This window comes from Cygnus atratus, chromosome 22 (genome assembly GCF_013377495.2).
Source record: "Cygnus atratus isolate AKBS03 ecotype Queensland, Australia chromosome 22, CAtr_DNAZoo_HiC_assembly, whole genome shotgun sequence".
NCBI classification, from domain to species: domain Eukaryota; kingdom Metazoa; phylum Chordata; class Aves; order Anseriformes; family Anatidae; genus Cygnus; species Cygnus atratus.
This window is the reverse complement of record NC_066383.1, coordinates 2,554,151-2,575,263: the sequence shown is the minus strand read 5'-3', so window position 1 is coordinate 2,575,263 and position 21,113 is coordinate 2,554,151. Positions and strand designations below refer to the sequence as shown.

The 21,113-nt window shown below is 56.2% G+C and overlaps 1 protein-coding gene across 2 annotated transcripts in view; it reads right to left on the bottom strand.

The window, feature by feature from the left end:
* Window positions 1–21,113, bottom strand: part of NTM (neurotrimin) — a 326,258-nt gene that overhangs the window by 132,543 nt on the left and 172,602 nt on the right. The window contains exon 2 of one of the 2 annotated variants that reach the window (XM_035555717.1): window positions 1,401–1,485. In XM_035555717.1, the coding sequence (XP_035411610.1) occupies window positions 1,401–1,485 (85 nt within the window). Of the gene's footprint in view, window positions 1–1,400; window positions 1,568–21,113 lie in introns of those variants that run through there. The other variant, XM_035555716.1, reaches the window with a different exon arrangement.

The window sequence follows — 21,113 nt, the reverse complement described above, 5'->3', positions numbered from 1 at the left end:
TTGCAGAGAGCCCGTTCTCGTGCTGCCCTGCTACTGCCACCCTCCTGCAGATTTTGCTGCCCAGACCTCCCCTAACATAAAACCTTCCCTCTTTGACACCCCCATTGCAAGATCTATAGGGTTTTTGGTGCTCGGGAGAGCCCAAATATTTTGGGGAGGAAGAGAACTACTTCATTTTAGCCAACAATGATAGGGTGCACGCTGATCTAAGACACCCTGTCCTCCACCCTCATGCACCAATTTCCCAGCCTCTTGGTCCAGCTGTGCCAGGACACAAGACAAAAGCAGGGACAGCCACCTGGCTGCTCCATCCCTTCCTCCCAGGAAGGTGCAGGGGCTGCAGGGACGAGAGGCTGGGCTGCAAGCAGCAGGATTCACCTTATGGGGGCAAAACGGAGCCCCTGGTTCCAATCCTTCCACCCTGCCAGAAAGGAGCTGGCTTAAAAACCTCCCCAGGGTTTTTAGGGCAGGGTTTTTGCCCTGGCTTGGCCCTGCTCCACTCGCTGGCGTAAAGCAGGAGCGCAGCTCCCGCGCACACACCCAGCTGGCCCCGCAGACGTGAGCGTGTCACCTACACACGGCGCTGCCACCGAAGTCCCTCCCGAGCAAACTAGAGTTGCAAGCGCTGCTCCCGAGCGCTGCAAAATTAAAAAAAAAAAAAACAGCTTTTTATTTGTAACATCGCTACCGAACAGCCTGGCCAGGACCTCCTGGAGGACTGCGCCCATCTGCTGCCGGGACAGGAACGGGCAGCTGGGCGCAGCACGTCCCAGGGGTGCACTGATCAAAATCAGCCCCCAAAACCCCTCAGGCTGTGGCTGCAGGCAGGAGCTCGGCACAGGGTGTAAACCCCAGCCCCACATCTCCCCCCACCCCAAAGAGTGCCAGCAGGTAACAGCACCCCCCCGCCTTCGGAGCAGGGGGATTTTTAAGGCGGGCAGCATCCACCCCTCATCACAGCGGGTCCAGACACGAGGAAAGAGGCACAAAACCCCTCTGGGATTTCGACAACTCCAGTGGTGATGCGTACTGGCACCGCGCCCCTGCGGAGCCCCCCTCACTAGAGCACACACACCCCCCAGGACCCCACAGCCACAACACGGGGAGCCAAACACGGGCACAGCACGGGGACCACAAGGAAACCACGCTCCCCTTTTCCCCAACCCCACAATAACTTTCCCAGAGATGACTGGAGGGTGCTGAGCCAACACCAGGCGTCGTCCCCCCCCCCCGCCTCAAACCCAGCACCCAAATTTCCATTCCGGCTCACTGCCCATCCTGCACCGCCAGCCGACAGGATGCGTCCCCCGCGGGGAAACTGAGGCACGTCCCCGAAGGCACCGGCCGCGCCCCGCGCTCCACGACCCCCCCCGGACCCCCCCCAAGGCAGCGGCTCCTACCTGAGCGTGGCACTCTCCCCTTGCCGCACAGTCACGTTGTCCATAGCTTTGGGGAAGGTGGCATCTCCGCTGCGCACGGGCACTCCTGCGGGCACAAGGAAGAGCAGCCTGAGACAGAGGACGACTAGGCACCTCCAGGGCAGGGCTAAGCACCCACCGACCCCCATCCTGGGCAGCAGGGACTTTTCCACCAGGCAAAAAACACACCCGACAAGGCCACCAGGAGCGAAAAGGGGGGAGAGGAGGGAGGGGGTGCGTGTGTGTGGGGACGGGGGGGAGCAAAACCACCGGGGCAGGCGCGGAGGCGAGCGATGCGGAGCTCCACGGAGATCAGGAGAGCCCCTGGAAAGGCAGCCTGCGAGCACTGAGCCTGCCGAGCGGCATCCGGAGGGAGTCCCCAGTATCCTTGGGTGAGGGAGGAGGACGGGAGGGCCGGGGGGAGGAGGAAGAGGAGGAGGAGAAGTGGCAAAGGTGCTGGACGCTGGGCGAGCCGGCTCTTCCCGGGAAGCAGTCCGAGGCTCACTTGGGCAAGGAGGTGCCGGGAGCCGCCCGGCTGCGCCACGCTCCCGCCCCACACACGCACACTTGTCCCGAGTTCGCGGCTCCCCGAGCGGGGGCAGTCCAAACAAACAAACAACAACAAAAAAAAAAAACACCAAAAAAGCCACCAAAAAATATTTTAAAAAGCCAGAAAAAAACACCACCCCTGAAGCGAGCTAACAAACAGGTCCGGACGCAAAAAGGCACAGCGGGCAAAGGGCTCCGAGGTGCCCAGCAGTTCCTCTCCTCCGGCCCCACCGCCGGGTCCCAAAGGCAGGCTGATTTGGACGGGATGCAGGACGGCAGGATACAGGGCGTGGGGGTGCCGGGATGGTGCCGGGATGGTGCCGGGAGCTGCGGGGTGATGCCGGGCTGTCCTCAGCACGGAAGCAGGGCGGCCGGCGGGGCGCGGGCGAGCGGCAGCATCCCAGCCCCGCTGCTGCGGCTGGCCGCGAGCATCCCTGCGCGGCACGCAGGCTGACTTCCCGGGGTTGTCATGGCAGCGGCTCCATCGCTGACCGCCACTTTGGCTCCCGCACACACCCGCACGCACCCAGCACCGCACGCAGGCGGCGGCGCGCCTGGCAGGCGAAGGACGCCCGCTTTAACCCCCGCCGCACCGCGCTCCGAGGGGGACGGCACGGCGGGGACCCCCCCCACCCCAACCGCCAGCTCTCCCCTCGCTTCCCCGCCGTGCTTACCTGCGGCCGGCAGCCAGCACCGAGCCACCTCTGACACTTTGCCCTCCTCTACCTCCACACCAGCCCCTCCCCAGGCTGCAAAGCCCCTCTGCAGGAGGGGAAACTGAGGCACGGTGCAAGTTCCCCCCCCACACCCCCCCCCCCCCCCAAATCAGGGGGGCAGCGAGTGCCCTCCCTGTCCCCTGCCCCTCACAGGCACACAGCGTGAGTGTAGGTGGCGAATTCCTCCCCAGCTGCAAGCACGGTCCCCGAGTACTTTTTATCAGCTCGTAATTTAACAACTAGCGCGTTTGCTTATGCCTGGTAATTCCTCCTTCCCCCCGCTAGCAGCTAACCACGCTCACGTTTCCAGGCAGGTTCGTGCTGGTGCAAGGTGCCGGGCAGCCATCCTCGGAGCACAAAGTCCTGGAGCCTCTGAGCAAGTGCAGAGCCAGCAGCCGAGACACGGCTTTGCCTTGAGCTAAAATCCTCCGCTGCTGGACCCCAGCCCCGGGCTGCTCCTGCCCTTTGGGACGGCCGAGGAGGAACGCGGGGTGCTGCGCCCCTAGAAGTGACCCCAATGCTGCCAGGCCTCCCCCCATCCGCTGTCCCCAAGGGTTTCTCCACGCGGGACCTTATCCCAAAGTCCTGCACCCCCCCCCCCACCTCACCACAGCCATTACACAGCACCAATAATCTATTTATTTATTTTTCCTTCAAATCGCTGCCAACCTGAGCAGGATTCAAACGGGTGACCTAGATGTGAAAGGATCCGTAGCCCGTTACTAATCCCCGGAGTCTCCGAATCCCCTGTAAACTACCGCTTAATTCACTAACTGTGCTATTTAATCTCGACATTATGAGCTGCGCCGGGCAGAGGAAACACTCCATCAAATGGAGCTTTATTATTATTGTGCGTGCCGATAGGTCATATGAGAAGGGGATCGCTTTGCGAGTCCCTCTTGACTTCTCCCTCTCCCGAAAGCTCTGCTTTTTGGATTTGGCACTGGTGGGACGAGCCTTCCCCTCTCCGCTCCCCGGCTCTTGGCAGGGGGAGCTGAGCTCTGCAGCTGCCTCTGCCCGTGGCAGGGAGGGACGAACGCCTGCCTTCGGTGCAGGAGGGGTCCCGCATGTGAGCCGCAGACCCCCTGGGTCCGCAAACCCCATGCAAGGGCTCTCCGAGACCTGCCTAGCTGCAAAGAGCAAGGTCATCCATCATCGGATGAAACCCCTTGTGCAGGATCACGTTTCCCTGAGACCAGGCGATTTTCAGGGATGCACAAAGTGGTGAGGAACAGGAGGAGCTGCTTTCAGCCAGTTGCTGCTGCACCCCGGCAGGATGGGGACCCCCCCGTGAGCTGCTGGGGAACGCCCCCGAGCACAGGACCCCACAAAGCCATCGCTCATCACACCAGAGCTCATCCCCCCGTGCAAGGCTGGGCATCTCCTCTGTCAGCAAAACCAGGCAGCTCCAGTTAACCTCCTAACACTGCCCAGATTGCCAGGCGCATCTTAAATGGGGAGGGAAGGCACCTGACTGCGCTGAGAGCACGCGGGCAGGAGCCGCGCTCGCTGCAGTGGCTTCGGGGCAGCTTCCGGACATCCCAGCCCCGATTAACCCCCTGCTACGAAGGGAGGCAGCCCCAGCCCATGCAAGGGCTGGATTTGGCCTGGTGTGAGGAGATCACGGGTGTTATTTGAACATCCCAAGGAATTTAAACCCAGCATCGCTGGCTCCCGCTCCCTAAAGCCCAGCAGAATCCTTGGGCTGTCTCCTCGGCTCTATTCTCCCTCTCTTGCATACATCCAATGTACATATAAATCAGCCTGTCACAGTTCGTCTCTTTTCTGACAGCTGTAATTGCTTCAGACTTTAAAAATATCTATAGACAATAAACACAACACACGAAAACGGCAAAGAGAAAACGAAATCAAGATTCCTTTCAATAATTCAGTTGCTCCAGCAGCAGAGGAGCCAGCAACTGAGTCCAGCTGTGAAGGTTCAGTAGCAAGAGAAAGGGAGCTTTGTAGCCTCCTCTGGGGATGAGAGAGCCTTTTTTCCTTCGCTGGTTTTTGACCACAGACAGCAGCAGAGCCTGCCATACACGGGCTAAGATGCTTGCAAAGCAGCACCTAGCCGAGCACGAAACGCGGCCCCTTGCTTTCAGCTTCCTCGCTTTCTTCCCGCTCAGATGAAAGTCTTTTTTTTTTTTTCCCCCTTCGCGAGCAACAGGCGGGAGACAAGCGGAACGAGCACAGCACACGCACGGCCTCTCTGCACCGATTTCTCGCCGCGTCTCCTCCTTCCCAGCAAGGCTAAAGGCCCCCCTCTCCTGGCAGAGACCATAAACAGGGCGGTGTAGGAAGGAAAGCATCGCCTGGGGACCACGCTCGGAGGGCGGCGGGGGCACAGAGCCGGGCAGAACCGTTTTCAGCAGGTATTTACCCAATTTTCTAGGAGATTGGACAGGGGGATGCTCAGCAGGGCCAATTCGCAGCGACTCCTAGAAACATCTCTCTGCCCTTCGCTCCTGCAGCTGGGGCTCTCACACGAGGCTGATTTTTGGTAAAATCAGGCCCAAAATGCCCCCGGGGAAGAAGCCCCCCTCTTGGGCCAGTGTTTGCTGCAAGGAGCCAGCTTTTTTGGCACAGCCCAGGAGCCTCCCAGCAAATGCTGCCCAAACTCCCAGATTTCGAGCAAAACCAGAGAACCAAACCCAGGAGCCTCCTCTGCAGATCCGAGCGGTCCCAGCGGCCAATATCCAGATGCAAAACTGCAGCTAACGTTCCTCCATCAATTGAAATAACACAATTGTCACGTTTTTTTCAGCCTCCTCAGAAACGCCTAGCACCGCTCCAGCATCTGTTTTACGTGTAGCTGCTTGCAGGGAAGGATGATTGATCCCCGCACACCACCCATGCCTGTGTACCTGCCAACAAGCCTATATACATACAATCCCACACCTCCCAGCACCGAAACATTTCATTCCTCAAAGAAAAAAAAAAAGAAAAAAGAAAAAAAACGACTTCCAATAAGTAGGTCATAGCAAGGCAATTTGTACAGCCAGATTTTTCTTTTAATTCCTTTTTTCCTTTTCACGAAGCTGATAGATGGCAATCTATAACCCCAAAGTAGAAATTTATTTTTAATCTGAAATTGCCAAATACGATCAGAAACATAATTTATGCTCCGGCCGCTCTCGTTCCTTCAAAATGAAAACACCATTTCAGAACCCCCACCCGTGTATCGTGCACATTACTCCTCAATAAGCCCAGAGTTGCAAAAAGCGCTGTAATTCTCTTGGCATTAGTCAGGTGAATGACACACGGCTCCGGGGGAGCTTTTCCTGAGAAACCCCCAGCCCTCAATGCCTGCGACCATTCACCAAGGCACAAAGGCCGTGGGCTCCGCTCTGCTTCCACCCTGACTCATTTATCCCCTTGTTAACGCTGGCCCCAATTAAGAAACGATGACTGAGAGCCTTACTTGGCTGGAGCCATTTTGAGCCCTTCTCGCCCCAAAGGCATTCCCGAGCTGAGCAGAGAAATCGCCCATTCTGGGGCATTTCTGGGCCATTTGTCTGAATGTGAGGAGTGTCCCCGCAGGCACTCGGGCCACAGAGGGCACAGGCTGGGTTGCAGATGGCTGAAAGCTGTCCCCAGCACCTGCTCCTTGCTTTTTTTTTTTTGCCCAGAACCTCCTCCTTGCTTTTTTTTTTTTTGCCCAGACATCTCCAACCTGTTGCAGCTCATGGTGGTGCAGCACCATCAGAAGCAAGCAGTGACCACCGTAACTGGGTTTAAAACAGCACAGCTTGCTTTAACGTCCTCGCTAACGATGCTGTTAATATTTCACTGGCATTTACCTGACCTCATAGTAACCGTACCTAGCAAAGGATTCGCCTCCCTGCAGCGCAGCAAGAGGCAACCCTCAAGGTACTACTGCCTGAAGAAGAGGAAGGTGGCTGGAGCAGGAGGAAGACCTCAGCACGAGCTGCCAAAATACTCTGTAGCATCACCGTCATGCCTCGGGATAAACCACAGCAACCTTGAGGATGCTCTGGTTTGCATTGCAGATGGGCCAGGCAGCACTGCAGCTCAGGAAGGGGACACAAAGCAGTCCCCAAGGCCCGTTTTTTCCCCCAGGATTGCTCTTTTCTCGTAATTCTCAGCATCCGAGCCTTTGACGACAGCCCACCCAACACAACATATGTATTTACGAAGTGACACCTCCATCCGTGCAGCCTTAACATCTATACAGAGACTTAAAAAATTATCAGAGATACCGAGCCACGTTGGCACAGTGGAAATCATTAACGGGGATTGATCCCGGCCGTCCTTGGTACGAATCAATATTGGTTTTATATAAATCTGTTTCTCGTAGGGAAGTTACGTGGCTGCATTAATGCTTAGGAAGGCATCCTCTCTGCTCACGCTCCATCCACGGCAGCATTTGATCAGAATGAATCAGGTGCCAGAGACAGCTGATTGACATCGGATAAAATCATGCCATTAGCCATCTAATAGCGTTTTATAAGCGTATGACATTAACCCAGTGCTCTACAACTCAATCCACTCTGCATTTTAACAGGAGTAAGCGTGCATGGGAAGAGCGAGAGGGGGAGAGAGCTTAATAGGCTGGAAAGCAAAGCAAGCCATGCCTCGGTTCCCACCGAGGATATTTGGGAGCTCCGGCGTGGACACGTCCAACGCAAAGACATGAGCTTTCCTCCCTGAATTTCTCGGTTTGCCTCCTGCCGTGCACCGATAAGGCGCGCTGTGTGGGCTAACAGCTGTTTTCTCATTAAACACGAGAGCACCTCAGCAGCGGAGGCTGTGCAGGAGCCGGGCACTTTGCAGACCTCCACCTTCCTCCTCCTCCTCTCGCCTCCCCGTCAGCCTCTCCTCCGGCCCAGACCCATCCATGAGCTCGGGGCTAGGGGGACCAGAGCCCAGGCACCCTTGGGAGGGGCAGCTGGGAGAGGTGGCAGCAGGGACAAACAAGAAGCAAGGGGCCGAGCACCCCCCCAGCCCCGCTGGGTACCACCTAAGCCCTGGGGGGAGCAGGAGGGGAAATCTTAACCCACCCTTTCCACCTCCCCTCCTCGTTTCCCCAGCCAAGCCGACTCTCACCAGCCCTTTCCTACCAGGAAGCCACTCGGTGTGCACAAACCAGGGTGAGCAGATGCCAGGAGCTGAGCAGACTTCTTGATTTAGGCTAAGGCTTTTCCAAAGAGCAGACGCTAACAGCAGAGCCTCTCCAGACTCTCCTGGCAAAGCATCGAGTGCTCAGCAGCCCTCGTTGCAAGCCCAGCCCCCTGCAGGTGTTGGGCATCTCTGAAAATCAAACTCTCCTGGAGCCCCTGATTCACCTTTTACCTGCAGCTGGGTTTTTGATCCAGATCAGGCACCGTCAAAAAAAATTGAAAGGGTGCTGAGATGCAAGCCATCCCTTCCTGACTCCCAGCTAGGCACAGCCAAAAAGGGGCTGCTTCTGCTGTGCCTCAAACCTGACAGCCCGCACCTTTGCAGGACCCGGTTCCTGCCAACCCAAAGTGACAAAGTCTCGTTTCACGAGGCGCCGAGATTGCCAAATTGCTCGCTCCTCGGGAACAAAAGCCGGGCACGCCGCTGCCTGCGTGCATCAATTTTAGTTGTGCCACTGGTCCTCTGACCCTCGCGGCGCTGCGCATCCAAGAATAATATTAATAATAGTCATGCCATTAAGCAAGATGCTTGGTTTGAATCTGAAGATTTTGAGAAATGATCTCATAAATTTAATTCCCGGGGTACCATCTTTGAGCGTTAACAGGCACAGTCGCCTCTGAATTCTGGGAAATGAGCATAATTACATGGAGATCGACAAGGCACAAATGCCAAGAATTCTGTTAACCTTTAATACTGCAAAAAAACTCTCCCCTTGTAATTATCTCTTTCCTTTGTCTTAAATGTTACTGATGAATATTTAGTGGGATAAGCAAATAAAAGGAGGCTGAGGGGTGCAAGGAAGTGCAGCCCTGTGTAGAATAACTCCGCAAACCTCGCGGCTGGGAGCTGAACCGCGGCATCGCTGCATGCCGGGGCGGGCTGGGACCCCGGGCCACCAAAACTGCCGTGCAGGGGACAGTGACCCCCCCTGTACAGCCACTAACGTCTCCTGGGGGGCTCTGGGAAGGCAATTTGCATCGCACCAAATCCCAATTACTTCCCAGCAAATTCACTTTCGCTTGGGTCCCTGGCACAGGCACGGAGCAGTCCTGCGGCCCCAAGCGTGACGCTTCCAGGTGCCCTTTCTCCAACCCGAGCTCCGTCTTGGAATAAAACTTCCCGTGTAGAAAACGCATCACCTTTCAAACACATCCTCCCTAGGGTTGCAAATGGCACTGCCCTCTTGCTGCACATTGAGTCTGATGGAAAGAAGATTTTCTCCCGGAGCGAACTGCATTAATATCTGTCACCGCTCTGGCATTTCTGCCTGTAATGATGAAAAATACGTGCAGACAATGCGGGGTGCTCTCAGCACCACCTCCCTCCCCACGAAGAAAAATTAGAAGCAGCTGCTGCTGTTGCCATCCGCTTTGCGGCCATCCAGCATTACCTCTGGAAGCCTATTATTTGGGAGAGGGCGCGGGGCTAACGGAGAATCACGACCTATCCATATTCAACGCCTGCCTTGCTGCAGGCGGGGGCTCAGCTCTCCCCTCCTCTGGAGGCCGGTGGAAAGGTCACTCTCTGCTTTTAATGTCACAGCAGCCCGCCCGCTGCGTGAACACGGAAGGGACAAAGGCACGAAGGCACGGCTGCCCCGGCACGTGGAGAGGACCCGGCTCCCTTGCAGCTCACAACCTGCACTGACCCCACAAGCTCGGGGCAGCGGGGCGATGACGGCAGTGCCAGCCACAGGCATGCAAGCCCAGCCTCCAGGAGGACCCACGCTGGCTGCCCGGGTCCCTCCTGGTCCTCGCTGCCATCTGACCTCCCCAGAGCCCTGCAAATATACCCCAAAATACACCCACATTGCCGCAGCCCTTGCTGCCTTGTAGAAATAGGGCCTGGGCTCGAACCCCACCGGAGAGCTTACATGCAGCCTGCAGAGGAGTTGCTCCAGACTCAAACCTTTACCGACCAGGAGGAACAAAGGCAAAGCAGGATTTATTCACAGTGGGCTGGGGAGGAAAATGCAATAAAGGGGTTAGCTCATTACGTGTGACACCTTCCCCTCCCTGCAGAGGTCTGAGGCACCGGCTCTGCAGCTGCCGAGAGGAGGAACGTACAGCAAAGCCCAGAGACAGGGCTGCTAACGGCAGCGAAGGCTCCAGACCTGCCCAGAGCCTGTCAGTGCTGCAGCCGGCTTGGACCTGAGCCCATCCTGAGCAGCATCCCCACGCCGGTCACTCCTGACCCCAGGACGCTGCAGATCTTTGCCCTCCTCCCTTCCCGCTCCGTCTGTTTTAAATTGGTGTGAGCTTTCTAGTCTCCGAGCTGCTTTTATGTCCCTTTAAAAGGTTATAAAAGCTGTCTTTATATTCCAATAAAGGGATATAAAAACAACCTTTTTTTGCAGTTAAATAAATGTGGTTAACTTCTCCCCCCCCCCCCCCCCCCCGTTAATACTTTTCGCCGTGGTGCTGCGTGCGTGCGCGGGCTGCTGCCAGGCGCAGATGTGCCGGATGGGCTTCGGGCATCGCGCCTCAAAGCAAGAGGCAGCTCCGTGTCCTGAGCACCCAGACACCTTCCTCCAAAAGAAAAAGCAACCTGAAAGCTGCCTTTGGCCCAAGGAGGGGCAATGGTGTGATGTGAGGCAGCTCCTGGTGGACCACGCGATGGACTATACATACCACACAGCGCCCTGTAGGGTTTTGCATCTCCTGGATGCAACCGGTGCTGATGCAGCCAGCACAGGCGTGACAGCTAGCGTGCCACAGCACCCAGGACCATGCCACCTTTCCCCCTAGGTGACAAGGGACAGGTCGCTTCACCACTCCCTGCCAACCCCCTACTCCTTGCAGCATCCCCTTAGACCTCAGGGACCGCGGGTCAGCATTTGTCCCTTTCAGAGCATCGGCGCCACGCAGAGGGTGACGGGACCCTGCTCCCACTGCAGCCTCCAGACACGGCTCGAATTATTTACAGTCTGTGCAGCCGTCCTGCAGCTCGTAATCAGTCTTTCTCCAAAGCACCTCTTTCATTGGAACCACGGCGAAGAGGATCTACAGCAGTCCCTCTGCCCGTCCGACGGCCTCTCCGGGCATTAGAACAAAGAGGTTTATTATTTTTGTGACAGCCCGTTCTGCAAGGTGAACACAGCTCGTATGAATCGAACACCTCGGATCTCGTCCATCACCCCCCCCAGCAGAACGAAGGGCAGAGCACGGAGCAGAGGAGCGGGGTTATCGGGATCGGGGGGCTGCGGGGAGCTGGGACGCTGGGTGCTGGCACGGAGCTGCAGAAGGCAGAGGAGCGGTGGAGGTCTGAGTCCATAAATAAGGTGTGAGCAGCCATCGGGAGCAGAGGTTGAAGCCTCCCTGCCTCTGCCCCCATTTAATTCACCCCCAGCCCTCCAGGTCACGCGTGTGTAGGATGGGGGCTGAATGCTGGCGAGGAGCAGAGCAGATCTTGCAGGCTTTGCCCCCTCCATGCCACCCGTCCCAAACCAACTGAGCCACCTGCCGACAGCAAGCAGCTTCAGAAAGGAGCTGGCTAATTAATCCAGCTAATTGCCATTACTGGGCTCCTTCTGTGGACGCAGAACGACGAGGGCTCAGGGAGAGGGTGAGCATCCGGGGCTCCCCGGGGAGCTGGAGAAGTGTTTACAGTCCCTGGCACGAGAAAATCCATACTCATCTTGGCTCCGGGAGGCAGGGCTGCCCTCCCACGCTCCTATTAGCAATTTCCAATCATCTCTTATTAGGCCTGCATTGATTTGCTGCTCATTTCGGTGGGAAGGGAGGCCTAAGAGCCTCGGCTCGGTCTCAGCTGAGGCACGCAGGCACGGAGGGGAGAGCTGGGCTGGGAGGCTGACACGGGGGCACTTTTCCTCCCCCGGGAGAAGCAAGCTCCCAGCACCACGCTTCTGTTTCCTCGTCAACATTTCAAAATAGCTGGCAAAGCACAAACTGTTAGGAGCCATCTGAATACTTTGTTCCGATAACGCCACATCGTACACATTAGCACATACACCACCCGAGAAGGAGTACTGGAATATCAAAACAAAGCGAATTTACAGGTTTTTTTTTATTTTTTTATTTTTTTCCCCCCTCCTGGCAAAGCCTTCCCCGCAAGTTATCGGCTTCCGAGTGTTTGTGCTGTAGCACATCCCTGTTCTCTCCCAACCCGCTGCTCCTCCTGCCCCTGTCCTCAGCTCACCCGCGAGGTGCCAGCGTGGGTGCAAAGGGACCAGCGACAGCAGCAGGGTGACAGCTTCACAGGGGACGAAACCCCGTGGCCCCAACACGTCCCTCTGTAGCTGCACCCCACCACCTCATTCCATCACCCACTGCCCGTGAAACGCCACAATTTTGTTGCATTTCGACTGAATTATAAATATACCACCCCCAAAAAAATAGCCCTGAGCGAGCTCTAAAGCACCGCAGGGAATATTAAAATGGGAGAGCAGCTTTAGAGGAGAAGGGCTCACAGATGCCTACGGGTAGGAGGATGAAAGCCAAGGGCTGCAGTCCTGGATGTGCCTCGCTTCAGACAGCCCATAAATCCTGCCCCAGGTCTGCCAGCACACAAACTTTTCCTCCGCTTCCAGCACGGCAGCAGTGTTACCTCCCCGGAAAGCTGCCTCCCCTGGGCACATGAACCCGAAATTGCCCCGCATGGGGATGCAGTGGTACGCGGGTATTCGTCACGGTGCTGGTGGGGGGCTCTGGGTGGTCCTGAGGGCACCCAGGCTACAAACCAAATACTCCTGCCATGCGAAACTAGACAAGGTGTTTGGGGGAGCCCCCTGATGTCAGCGGGTAACTTTGCCATGGGGCAACAAGGCTTGGCTTCTCAGCACACGTCCCCGGTGCCAATTACAGCCACGTAGTGTGCAAGTTGGGTCGGATCCAGGGGGCCCAATCGCAGCAGCTCTTCAGCTTTGAATCAGCCCTCATGGCATTTAAGGATCCGCTGCCCATTCTCCCCCTCCGCTGCCCATTTTTCCCCTCCACTGCCCATTTTCCCCCTCTGCTGCCCATTTTCCCCCTCCACTGCCCATTTTCCCCCTCCGCTGCCCATTCTCCCCCTCCGCTGCCCATTTTCCCCCTCCGCTGCCCATTTTCCCCCTCCACTGCCCATTTTCCCCCTCCGCTGCCCATTTTCCCCCTCCGCTGCCCATTCTCCCCCTCCGCTGCCCATTTTCCCCCTTCCGCTGCCCATTTTTCCCCTCGCCATGTGGCTTTTCTCCCTCCATCCTTCCAGGCAGCCGGAGGAGAGGGCAGGGAGGCAAAGCCCAGCAGATTGCGAGATGGGGGGAAACCTGACAAGGACCACGTTGCTCTTCCCACCCAGTCGGTGCCTGCTGGTGCCCCAAAGCCAGCCAAGACTCGGACCCCTCGTCCCACACCAAGCGGGGCTGTCAGATCCCTCTCCAGCACCCGCCGTGCCTTCCAACTGGCATCAGCACGCAGCTCGCAAACGGAGCGGGCCAAATCCTTCCCTGGTGGAGCCTCGTTAAAGCCAATGATGGTGCACCAGGGAGGACCCTGGCCCACTGTCCTGGAGCGGAGTCGGTGCCGAGGCCAGCTGGCAGTGCCGGCAGTGGCAGGATGGATGCCTGGCACCGGCGCGGCATCAGGGGCCGCATCCTGCCCCCGCCGGGGGGAGACGGGCTCCACAAGCGCAGCGCCGAGCGGAGCGCGGCCGGAATAAATAACCAGCAGCGTTCCAAATGCCACGGAGAACCGGCCCAAATTGTCCTCCCAGCTCCCGTGAGCAGTAGGTACATTTCATTAGCCCTATTATGCTGACAGGGAAAGAGTCACTGGGAGCTTAATAATAATAAAAATGCATTATGTTACAGCGCTCGTCATCTGTATGTCTCAACCAGCTCCAAAAGGCAGGAAAACAGCTTTGCTTGTTGTAACGGGGCACGGGGAGAGCGAGGTGTGTGATGGGGCTGGCTCAGGTCGCTCATCAAGCCCAGGTTTGCTGAGCGGGACCCCTCTCACCAGGGCAGGGACAGCAGGGATGTCACGCGTGGAAAAGCACCCATGGGAAAAGAGGTGGCTTAGCTGAGCGGCACCATGAATTCACCAGGTGCGGTTTTGGGATAAAAATGGAAAAATCCCACTGATGAGAGCAAAAGACAGGTCCTTGGCCTCCATCAATGAGAAGCTCCTGCAGCACTATCGCTCCATGTCTTCCCCCACCGATGCCAAGGGACCCACGCAAAGTTGCACCCAAACTCGAGCTGGGTAATGCACTAGCAGCACGACGGGTGCAATTACGGGATGATTACACAGCAGCTGCAGTTTCCACACCTGTAATTTCCACCACACACGTATAACTTGAAGGCCAGCTCCATGGCTGCACATTAATTAGAGTGTAAGTGCAATATCAGTGGTGCCACTGAATGCTAAAACCACACGGACGTGGTGACCAGCGAGCCAAAGACACAATTGTGGAGAAGTCGGTAACCTTAATTCCGAAATGTAGAGAAATTCCAGTTATAAGGAGTAGTGGGTGGTGATGAGGTTATTCAAAAGCATTACCACGGTGTAATTACACTCCATTTGTAAGGTAATTACATCCCCACTATTATACACTACAACCCTCCATTTTGTGCCTAATCCTATAAGCTAGATTCAGAGGGATAAAGGGCAGCAGAAAAGGCATCCGGCTGCTGACAGGAGGAAGGACAGACCTGGCCTGACAGGGGCAGCAAGAGGAGAGGAGCTGGGAGTGGGAATACTGCAGGTAGAGGAGTCCAGGCTGCAGGTCCGGACCCTTGTGGCTCATGCCGAGACCAACCAAGGGGATGGCAACCCTCCACGGAGCCAGACCCGGCAAGGGAAGAGCCGGGCTCGGCTGCCTGGGACCTAGCGAGGAGGCACAAGCATTCATCAAAAGCCAATCTGCTTCTGCAAAGCAGAAAGAGAGGTTACTTCAGATTAATTTTTCACTTCAGAAGCTTTATAGGCAAGTTCTGAGATTGTCAGATTGAGACATCTCGATATTTTCTGAATGAAAAACTTGAGTGCCGGTTCAAGATGCCTCTCTGGATTGTCAGGTAATTTGTACCCAAATGTTTAAATTAGAAATTCCTGTTATCTCATCCAGGTCTTTTTGCGGGGGAGGAGGACTCGGAGCTTTTGTGTATTTCTCACTCCCTAAAATCAGAGCTCACTGAGGTCCTCGAGACATTTTTCTGGCCGTACCGCTCCCTCGGATGCTGCGATGGGTGGGCTGGGAGCTGCGAGGCTGGGTAAATATTCAGATCATTAATTCCCACCAGCTCTCAGGTCACGTCTGGACCTCCGGTGCTGCACGAGCTCATTTAAAACCACCCTGGCTCACATCCTCAGCGCAGCCCCAGCTGGGCAGACGCACCTGATGTGGCACCAGGTCCCCTGCTGGTATCGCCACCTGATCTCCCTCACCTGGTGCTATTTGCATTTGTATTCCCGCTTGCTCCAGAGGCAGTGATGGGAAGAGTTGGGCACAGGAGGGGCTGTGCGGTGCGGTGTCCGTGGCATAATTCAGCGAGGTCTCCGAACAACCCGAGCCCGTTCTGCTGCACAGCGCCTTAACGCAGTGAGAGACCGTTCCCCCCTAGCACTCCAACAGCATTTACGCTGAGCAGATATGTGGGCATGGAAATACAATCAGATGGGACACAAATGGGGCTTTCTGGGTTTTTCTTCCTTCTCGTTGATTCTACAGAAAGAATAAAGCTTGGCCAAATTACTGCCTGCAGAAGTCGTGCAGCCCCAGCTAAGTGGGGCACGAGGTTCCCAGTTACCCCAAGTGCTGCGGGAGCGGGGCTGCAATGAAGCAATGCCCCAAACCCTCTGCTTGGGGCTGCAGGAGGGCAAATCCTGCAGGCTGCGAGACCAGGAACCCAAGGAGCAACTCCTGAATTTTACCCACACAGGCCCACAGCCCCTGCATGGGCATCAGTCTCTCTGGATGCAATCTCACCCAGTGCTCCTTTGCCAGGTGTGAGCACGCCTGCCGTGGGAAATACGGGCTGAGCTACTGCAGGAATGGCTCCCCCACCTCCATTAGGGGCTCAGCTAAGCCATGAAGCCTGAAAGTTGATTATATCTTTCATTAGAAATGACTGGATGATGTTTTTAAACTGGAAAATGAACTCGCGGCTAAGAGGAAACACTTTCTTGGTGAGGCCATAGAATATGTTCCCCGTGGAATAGATGCAGTTGTGAGAGTCAAAATTAAATTGATATTAGAAAATTTCCTGAGGGGAAAAAAAAGTCATACACTGCTGCAGAAACGGCATCACACAGAGAGCTGACTAGAAAATGGAAATCCACTGAAACTCGAATATATATATCTGTGTGTGTGTGTGTGTGTGCTTTTAATGAAAAAAAATTCCCCTAACTTCCCCATCTCAGTATGAAATTCCCAAAAAGCCAAATTTCCACAGAACAGATTCCCTCCCCCTTGGAAGTGCCATTACATCTGAACCAAGAGGGACAATTTCAGCTTGCTCCTGGCTCCTGGAAAAGTCCCCTGGGTTTCCCAAATTCTCCTTAGGTGGGACACGAGGCCACAAGCTGCAGGGGCTCCTCACCTGCAGGTGTCCCCAGCTGCAGGCTCCTGCCATCAGCCTGCCCTAGATTTTCCCAATGGAAATGCAATTGCTCTGGAAAAACTAAAATGGTCCCAGGAAACCACATGTTTTTTGCAATGAAGGCTCTTTTTGATGGGAAACGTGCTTTGATGGAAAATTCCTAGCTGGGAGTTTGGACATGGCTTTCTCCATCCTGACTCGCCACGCACCGATGCGCTTTCAGGAATCGTCAAAGGGGACAAAATGAAAGGATGCAGGTGCAAGAGCATGCACGGGGAACCACCACATGGGCATTCCACCACTGCCCAGGTAGAAATGTGGACGTCGGGTGGGGAAACCTCGTGGGCACTGGCCCCTCAGGACCTCAAACCCCACCAAAGCACCGGGCGCTTGCCCGTCGCAATTTGCCTCCGCAGAGAGAGGAAGGGAGCGCTCCGGATGCGATCGCAAGGGGACCCTTCAGATCAGATTAACAAAAAGCAGCCGACAGCGACAGCTCCTGCGCTGCGCCGTAGCCTGCTAACAATTCTCTGTAACAGCCTCTGAAAAGCGACACGGATTCCTGGGGCACTTCCACTCTGCTCAGAGGAGGCTCCCCAGGGCTGGCTCAGCAGGATGCGGCCAGCACCCACTGGCCCCCAGGCTGCCCGTGCAGCCCCACCAGTGGGGGGGGACAGCCACCCAACCTCGGCACTGCTTCAAATGCCATCCCTCCCTTGCCTGCTGCTCATTTCCTTAAATCAAAGCGCCCCACCTGGCTTAGTTCCCTCCAGTGATGAGCACTCAGAGCTCCCCAGCTCATTCCCAGCGCCGCAGCAAGGCACTGCCCCTTGGCCGCCACAGCCCCGCACCCCTTACACACCCCACAGCTCCACCACCCCACGTCAGACCCCCCCCAGACCTTCATTTTGAGATCTTAAATAAAAACGGTTGTAATAAAGACGGGCTGGTTTTATTAGCCTACACGTTCCAGCAGTATCTCCGTGCTTTTTCTTTTTTTTTTTTTTTTTTTTTTTCCCCCTGCAACTGTGACATGTCAAAACTGCTCCTAAATGAAAGCCAAGATTCCTGCGCAATCACACGACTCCAGGAGCATTACGGAAAAACATCGGCACTGATGAGACCTACGAGACCCGCAGTAAAAACCAGGGGGGCTGCTAGCACATCTGCTGCCAGCAGCATCCTCTGCACCTTTAGGAGGTAACTCCTGCTCTCTGCCAGAGGAGATGGGGGGGCTGCAAAGCTGCTCTCCAAAGGGGTCGCTCCTCCACGGGCAGCCCCGTGCCTCCCACTGATCTCATTTTTGGCAGCAGACACCCCGGTGCTACCAGCCCCACGTGCTCACGGCACAAACGTGCACTGAGGATGTGCTCCCGAAGGCAGCTTCTGCAGATCTGCACATGGACGGGGCCGGAGCGAGGTCAGGAAGCAAATCGGTGCTAAAGAGGAGCCAGGACCTCCAGAGTCCAGACTCTGAGAGGGAAGCTAATAAAAAAGGCAGCGTCGCCGCGCAGGCGGAGAATTGTTGCTTAAGCCCACGGATCGCAGACAGCATCCTCGTCTGGAGGGGGGCAGCCAAGTGAAGAGACACCCTCGCCATTACGTTGAGCTATCAAGTGCCCGCAGTAAAGTAGCATAAGTGGAATTTATCATGGCACCGGGCAGACCGTGGGGCCGGGAGAGAGCCGGCTTGGGTCAGCAGGTTGACCTCTCGCATTTTCTAAAGATCTCTCCCTTCGTCTCCCCCATCAATGCCTCGTCCTCCGCGCTGCCGGCGGCGCCGGGGCTCCCTCCCCGGGGAGTCTCTTGCTGCCCATCGCTCGGCTGCGGGGAACTTTCTTAATGGCCAGGCAGAAAATCTCTCCCTTCCTTAGCCCCTGGCCATCTCCCCTTGTCCTACCACCTTCCGAGACCATGAATAATTCCCTTTCTTCATTTCCAACCTCTCCTGGAAGGTATTTATAGGCTGCGATCACTTCCCACCTCCTCAGGAGGCCTCTCCTTTGCTAGACTTTAATTTAGAGTCAGACCCAGGCAGCCGGCATCGCAGCGCCCATCAAGTCACCTCACCGGCTCCTCTCTAAACTGTCAGGAAGGGAGTTTTACCCTGCCAATGATTTTTTTTTTTGCTCAGATCTGTGCAGGAGTCACCCCGCTCCTCCCGGGCAGCAGCACGGTTCTGGTGTACGCTCCTCATCGACTGCTCGTGGTCGGCACAAAAATAGCACATGCGGGAGGGAAGGGAAGGGCAGGGTGATGGTTTTACAGCTAGGGCTGGCAAAAATTCTTCCAAAATGCGGTGATCTGAGACTGTGGACCCTCAGCTGCCATAAGGCATGTTTTTATTTAGGGCCATCCAGCAGCACCCAGACCCTCCAGCCCGAAGCCATCCTGGCAGGGCAGGGGGTGCTCTCTCGGCGGCAGCTCTTTGCAGCCGTTCTCACCCCTGCCATTTCCATCTCCTAGCAGAGCAAGGCAGGAGCAGAAGCAGACAGCTGAATCACCAAGGGGAAGACAATTCCCAGGATGATTCCTGCCTCCTACCAGAGGAGCCGAAATGCACAGACGGAAACTCTGCTAATGCTTTGCAAGGGAACAAAAGCTCTTTTAGGAGGTGGCTGATTTCCCAGTGCAAACATTTCGTCCAGTCCTGCGAGTTCTCTGCGGTTAAAAAAAGCTGTCATAACGTCGTGAACGAGGCTTAAATTTTCTGGCCATCACCAAAAAAGAAGCCATCAGGGTTCAAGTGGGACAGCCCCTTCCTCACCTGTAGCCCTGACGTGAAGCACCCAACAGTGCTGCGCCCAAACGCGATGAGCCTGATGCCGTGGCACCCAAAAACACGGAGCCTGCAACTGCTGCATGCAGCACAGTGCCCCTGTTAACACGGGGATGGGGAACCCATCGAGCTGGGATGATGCAGTGTGTGGCCAGGCTGCTTTCTCCTCCCTCCCTGGCTGCCTTCCACCCTCTCCTCCTCCTTGGGGTACCTCCCAACGTGCTCACGGGCCCCCCAGCTCTTCCTCTGGCCCCTAACCCTAACCCCATCCCATCACCTCCCGCTGTGGCTGGGAACCGTGCGTCTCGAGGAGAGAGAAAATCAACCCGCTGGACCGTGCTCAGGAGGAAAATGGGTGGAACAGCATGCTCCTGGCTTGCTCACCAGTCCCTACCAGGACAAGGTGGCCCCGAGCCTGCGGTCCCCTGTACAGCCAGCCCAGAGCACACTGAGAGCAATGGGACCTGTCCCCATGCCAGCATGGCCTCTACAGGTGCCCAAACAGGCTGCAGGTCCCCAAAGCCCCACCACCAACCCCCACGCTCTCAGAATATCCATTCCTATCCGCTCCCCGTCCTCTTCCAGTCCCCAGCTGCCCCCTCTCCTTTCTCCATTTCCAGCAGCGCAGGGGAAGGTTATAAAAGCCAGCTGGGAGGGAGGGAGGGAGGGAGGGAGCTGCTGCTGTTTGACAGAGCCAGAATGTGGCTGCGGCGCTGATGAGCTCCCCTCTGCATGCAGGCGCCGAGAGCAGGATCGGTACCTCGGGTGCAGCAGGCTGCGGGCTGATAGGATGCATCAGCTAATTTACTCTAATGGTCCCAGAAAGGCTAGGGATTGCTCTCCAGAGGAGAATGCACTTGAGCTGGGGAAGCAATAACCTAAATAGATGCTGGTTTCCAAGCAAAAAGTCCTTGAGGAGAGAAGAGAGCACCTACGGTTGAATTTCTCTTCCCACCTGCGCTGGAACTTGGCTGGGGATGCTGGAAGGGAGCTGCCTGGGCAGGGGAAAGCATCAGCTCTGCAATCCAGAGAGCGGCTTTTGGAAGAAGCCGGACCACGTCTGGCCATCCAGGTCTGCTTTCGGAGCCCGCTTGGAAGGACTCACGGCAGCCCTGGGCAGAGCCCAGCCTGGCTCCGTCCGCAGCTCAAAGCAGAAAGTCAGCCCCATCTGTGCTGCGACAGGTTGATATAGAGGGCGAAATGCCTAAGTAAAATTCCACAACAGGGCATTAAAAAGATGTAATAAAATATACACGAGTTATTAAATATTGTCATCAAGATGAACCATAAATCAGAGATTTTATGGTTTCTGATTATAAATTCCATTTATTCTGTAAGCGTTTAAAGAAAGAAAAATGGAGACTCGGCAAAGATTTAAGCCTAGCCATGATGCTGATGATATTTCACTGTTGCTTGCAGATGTCACATCTGTGGGAGCCTGGTGCTGGGTGCACAGGGTTGCCTCTCACCAGGCAGCCCACCAGGCTGCAAAGCTCCTGGCATCCCTACGGACACCTCCACGGATGCTCCTGCCTGTGCACACCCAGCGATGAGCTCCACGTGCTGCCTTCCCCACGTGCCCCGCACGTCTGCACCCTCGCAGGCACCGCTCCTCGCTCCCACCTCCCTCCATGCACGGTTTACGGCTTGCAAGACGAGGCTGACTCTCGCAGAGCAAGAAATCTACATCACTTCGGGGCAGGGATGAAAACGGCGAGCGTATGTGGGAAATACTACCATTTTTTCCCCTTCAAATGCCAAAAGAAAATGTCAAAGAAACTGCTTTCTTGAAAAGACTCGCAGGTTCCCAATAAATTGCCGGGTGTCAGCAGGCAGCTCTCGTCTCCCTCGCCACCCCACAGCACAGTGGTGCCTCCCTCGGAGCTGGAATTTTCCCTTCCCTTCCCTTCCCGGCCCTGCCGAGCACAGGGAAGCACGGAGGCACCCTGCTGCCCCTCCTGCTGCCA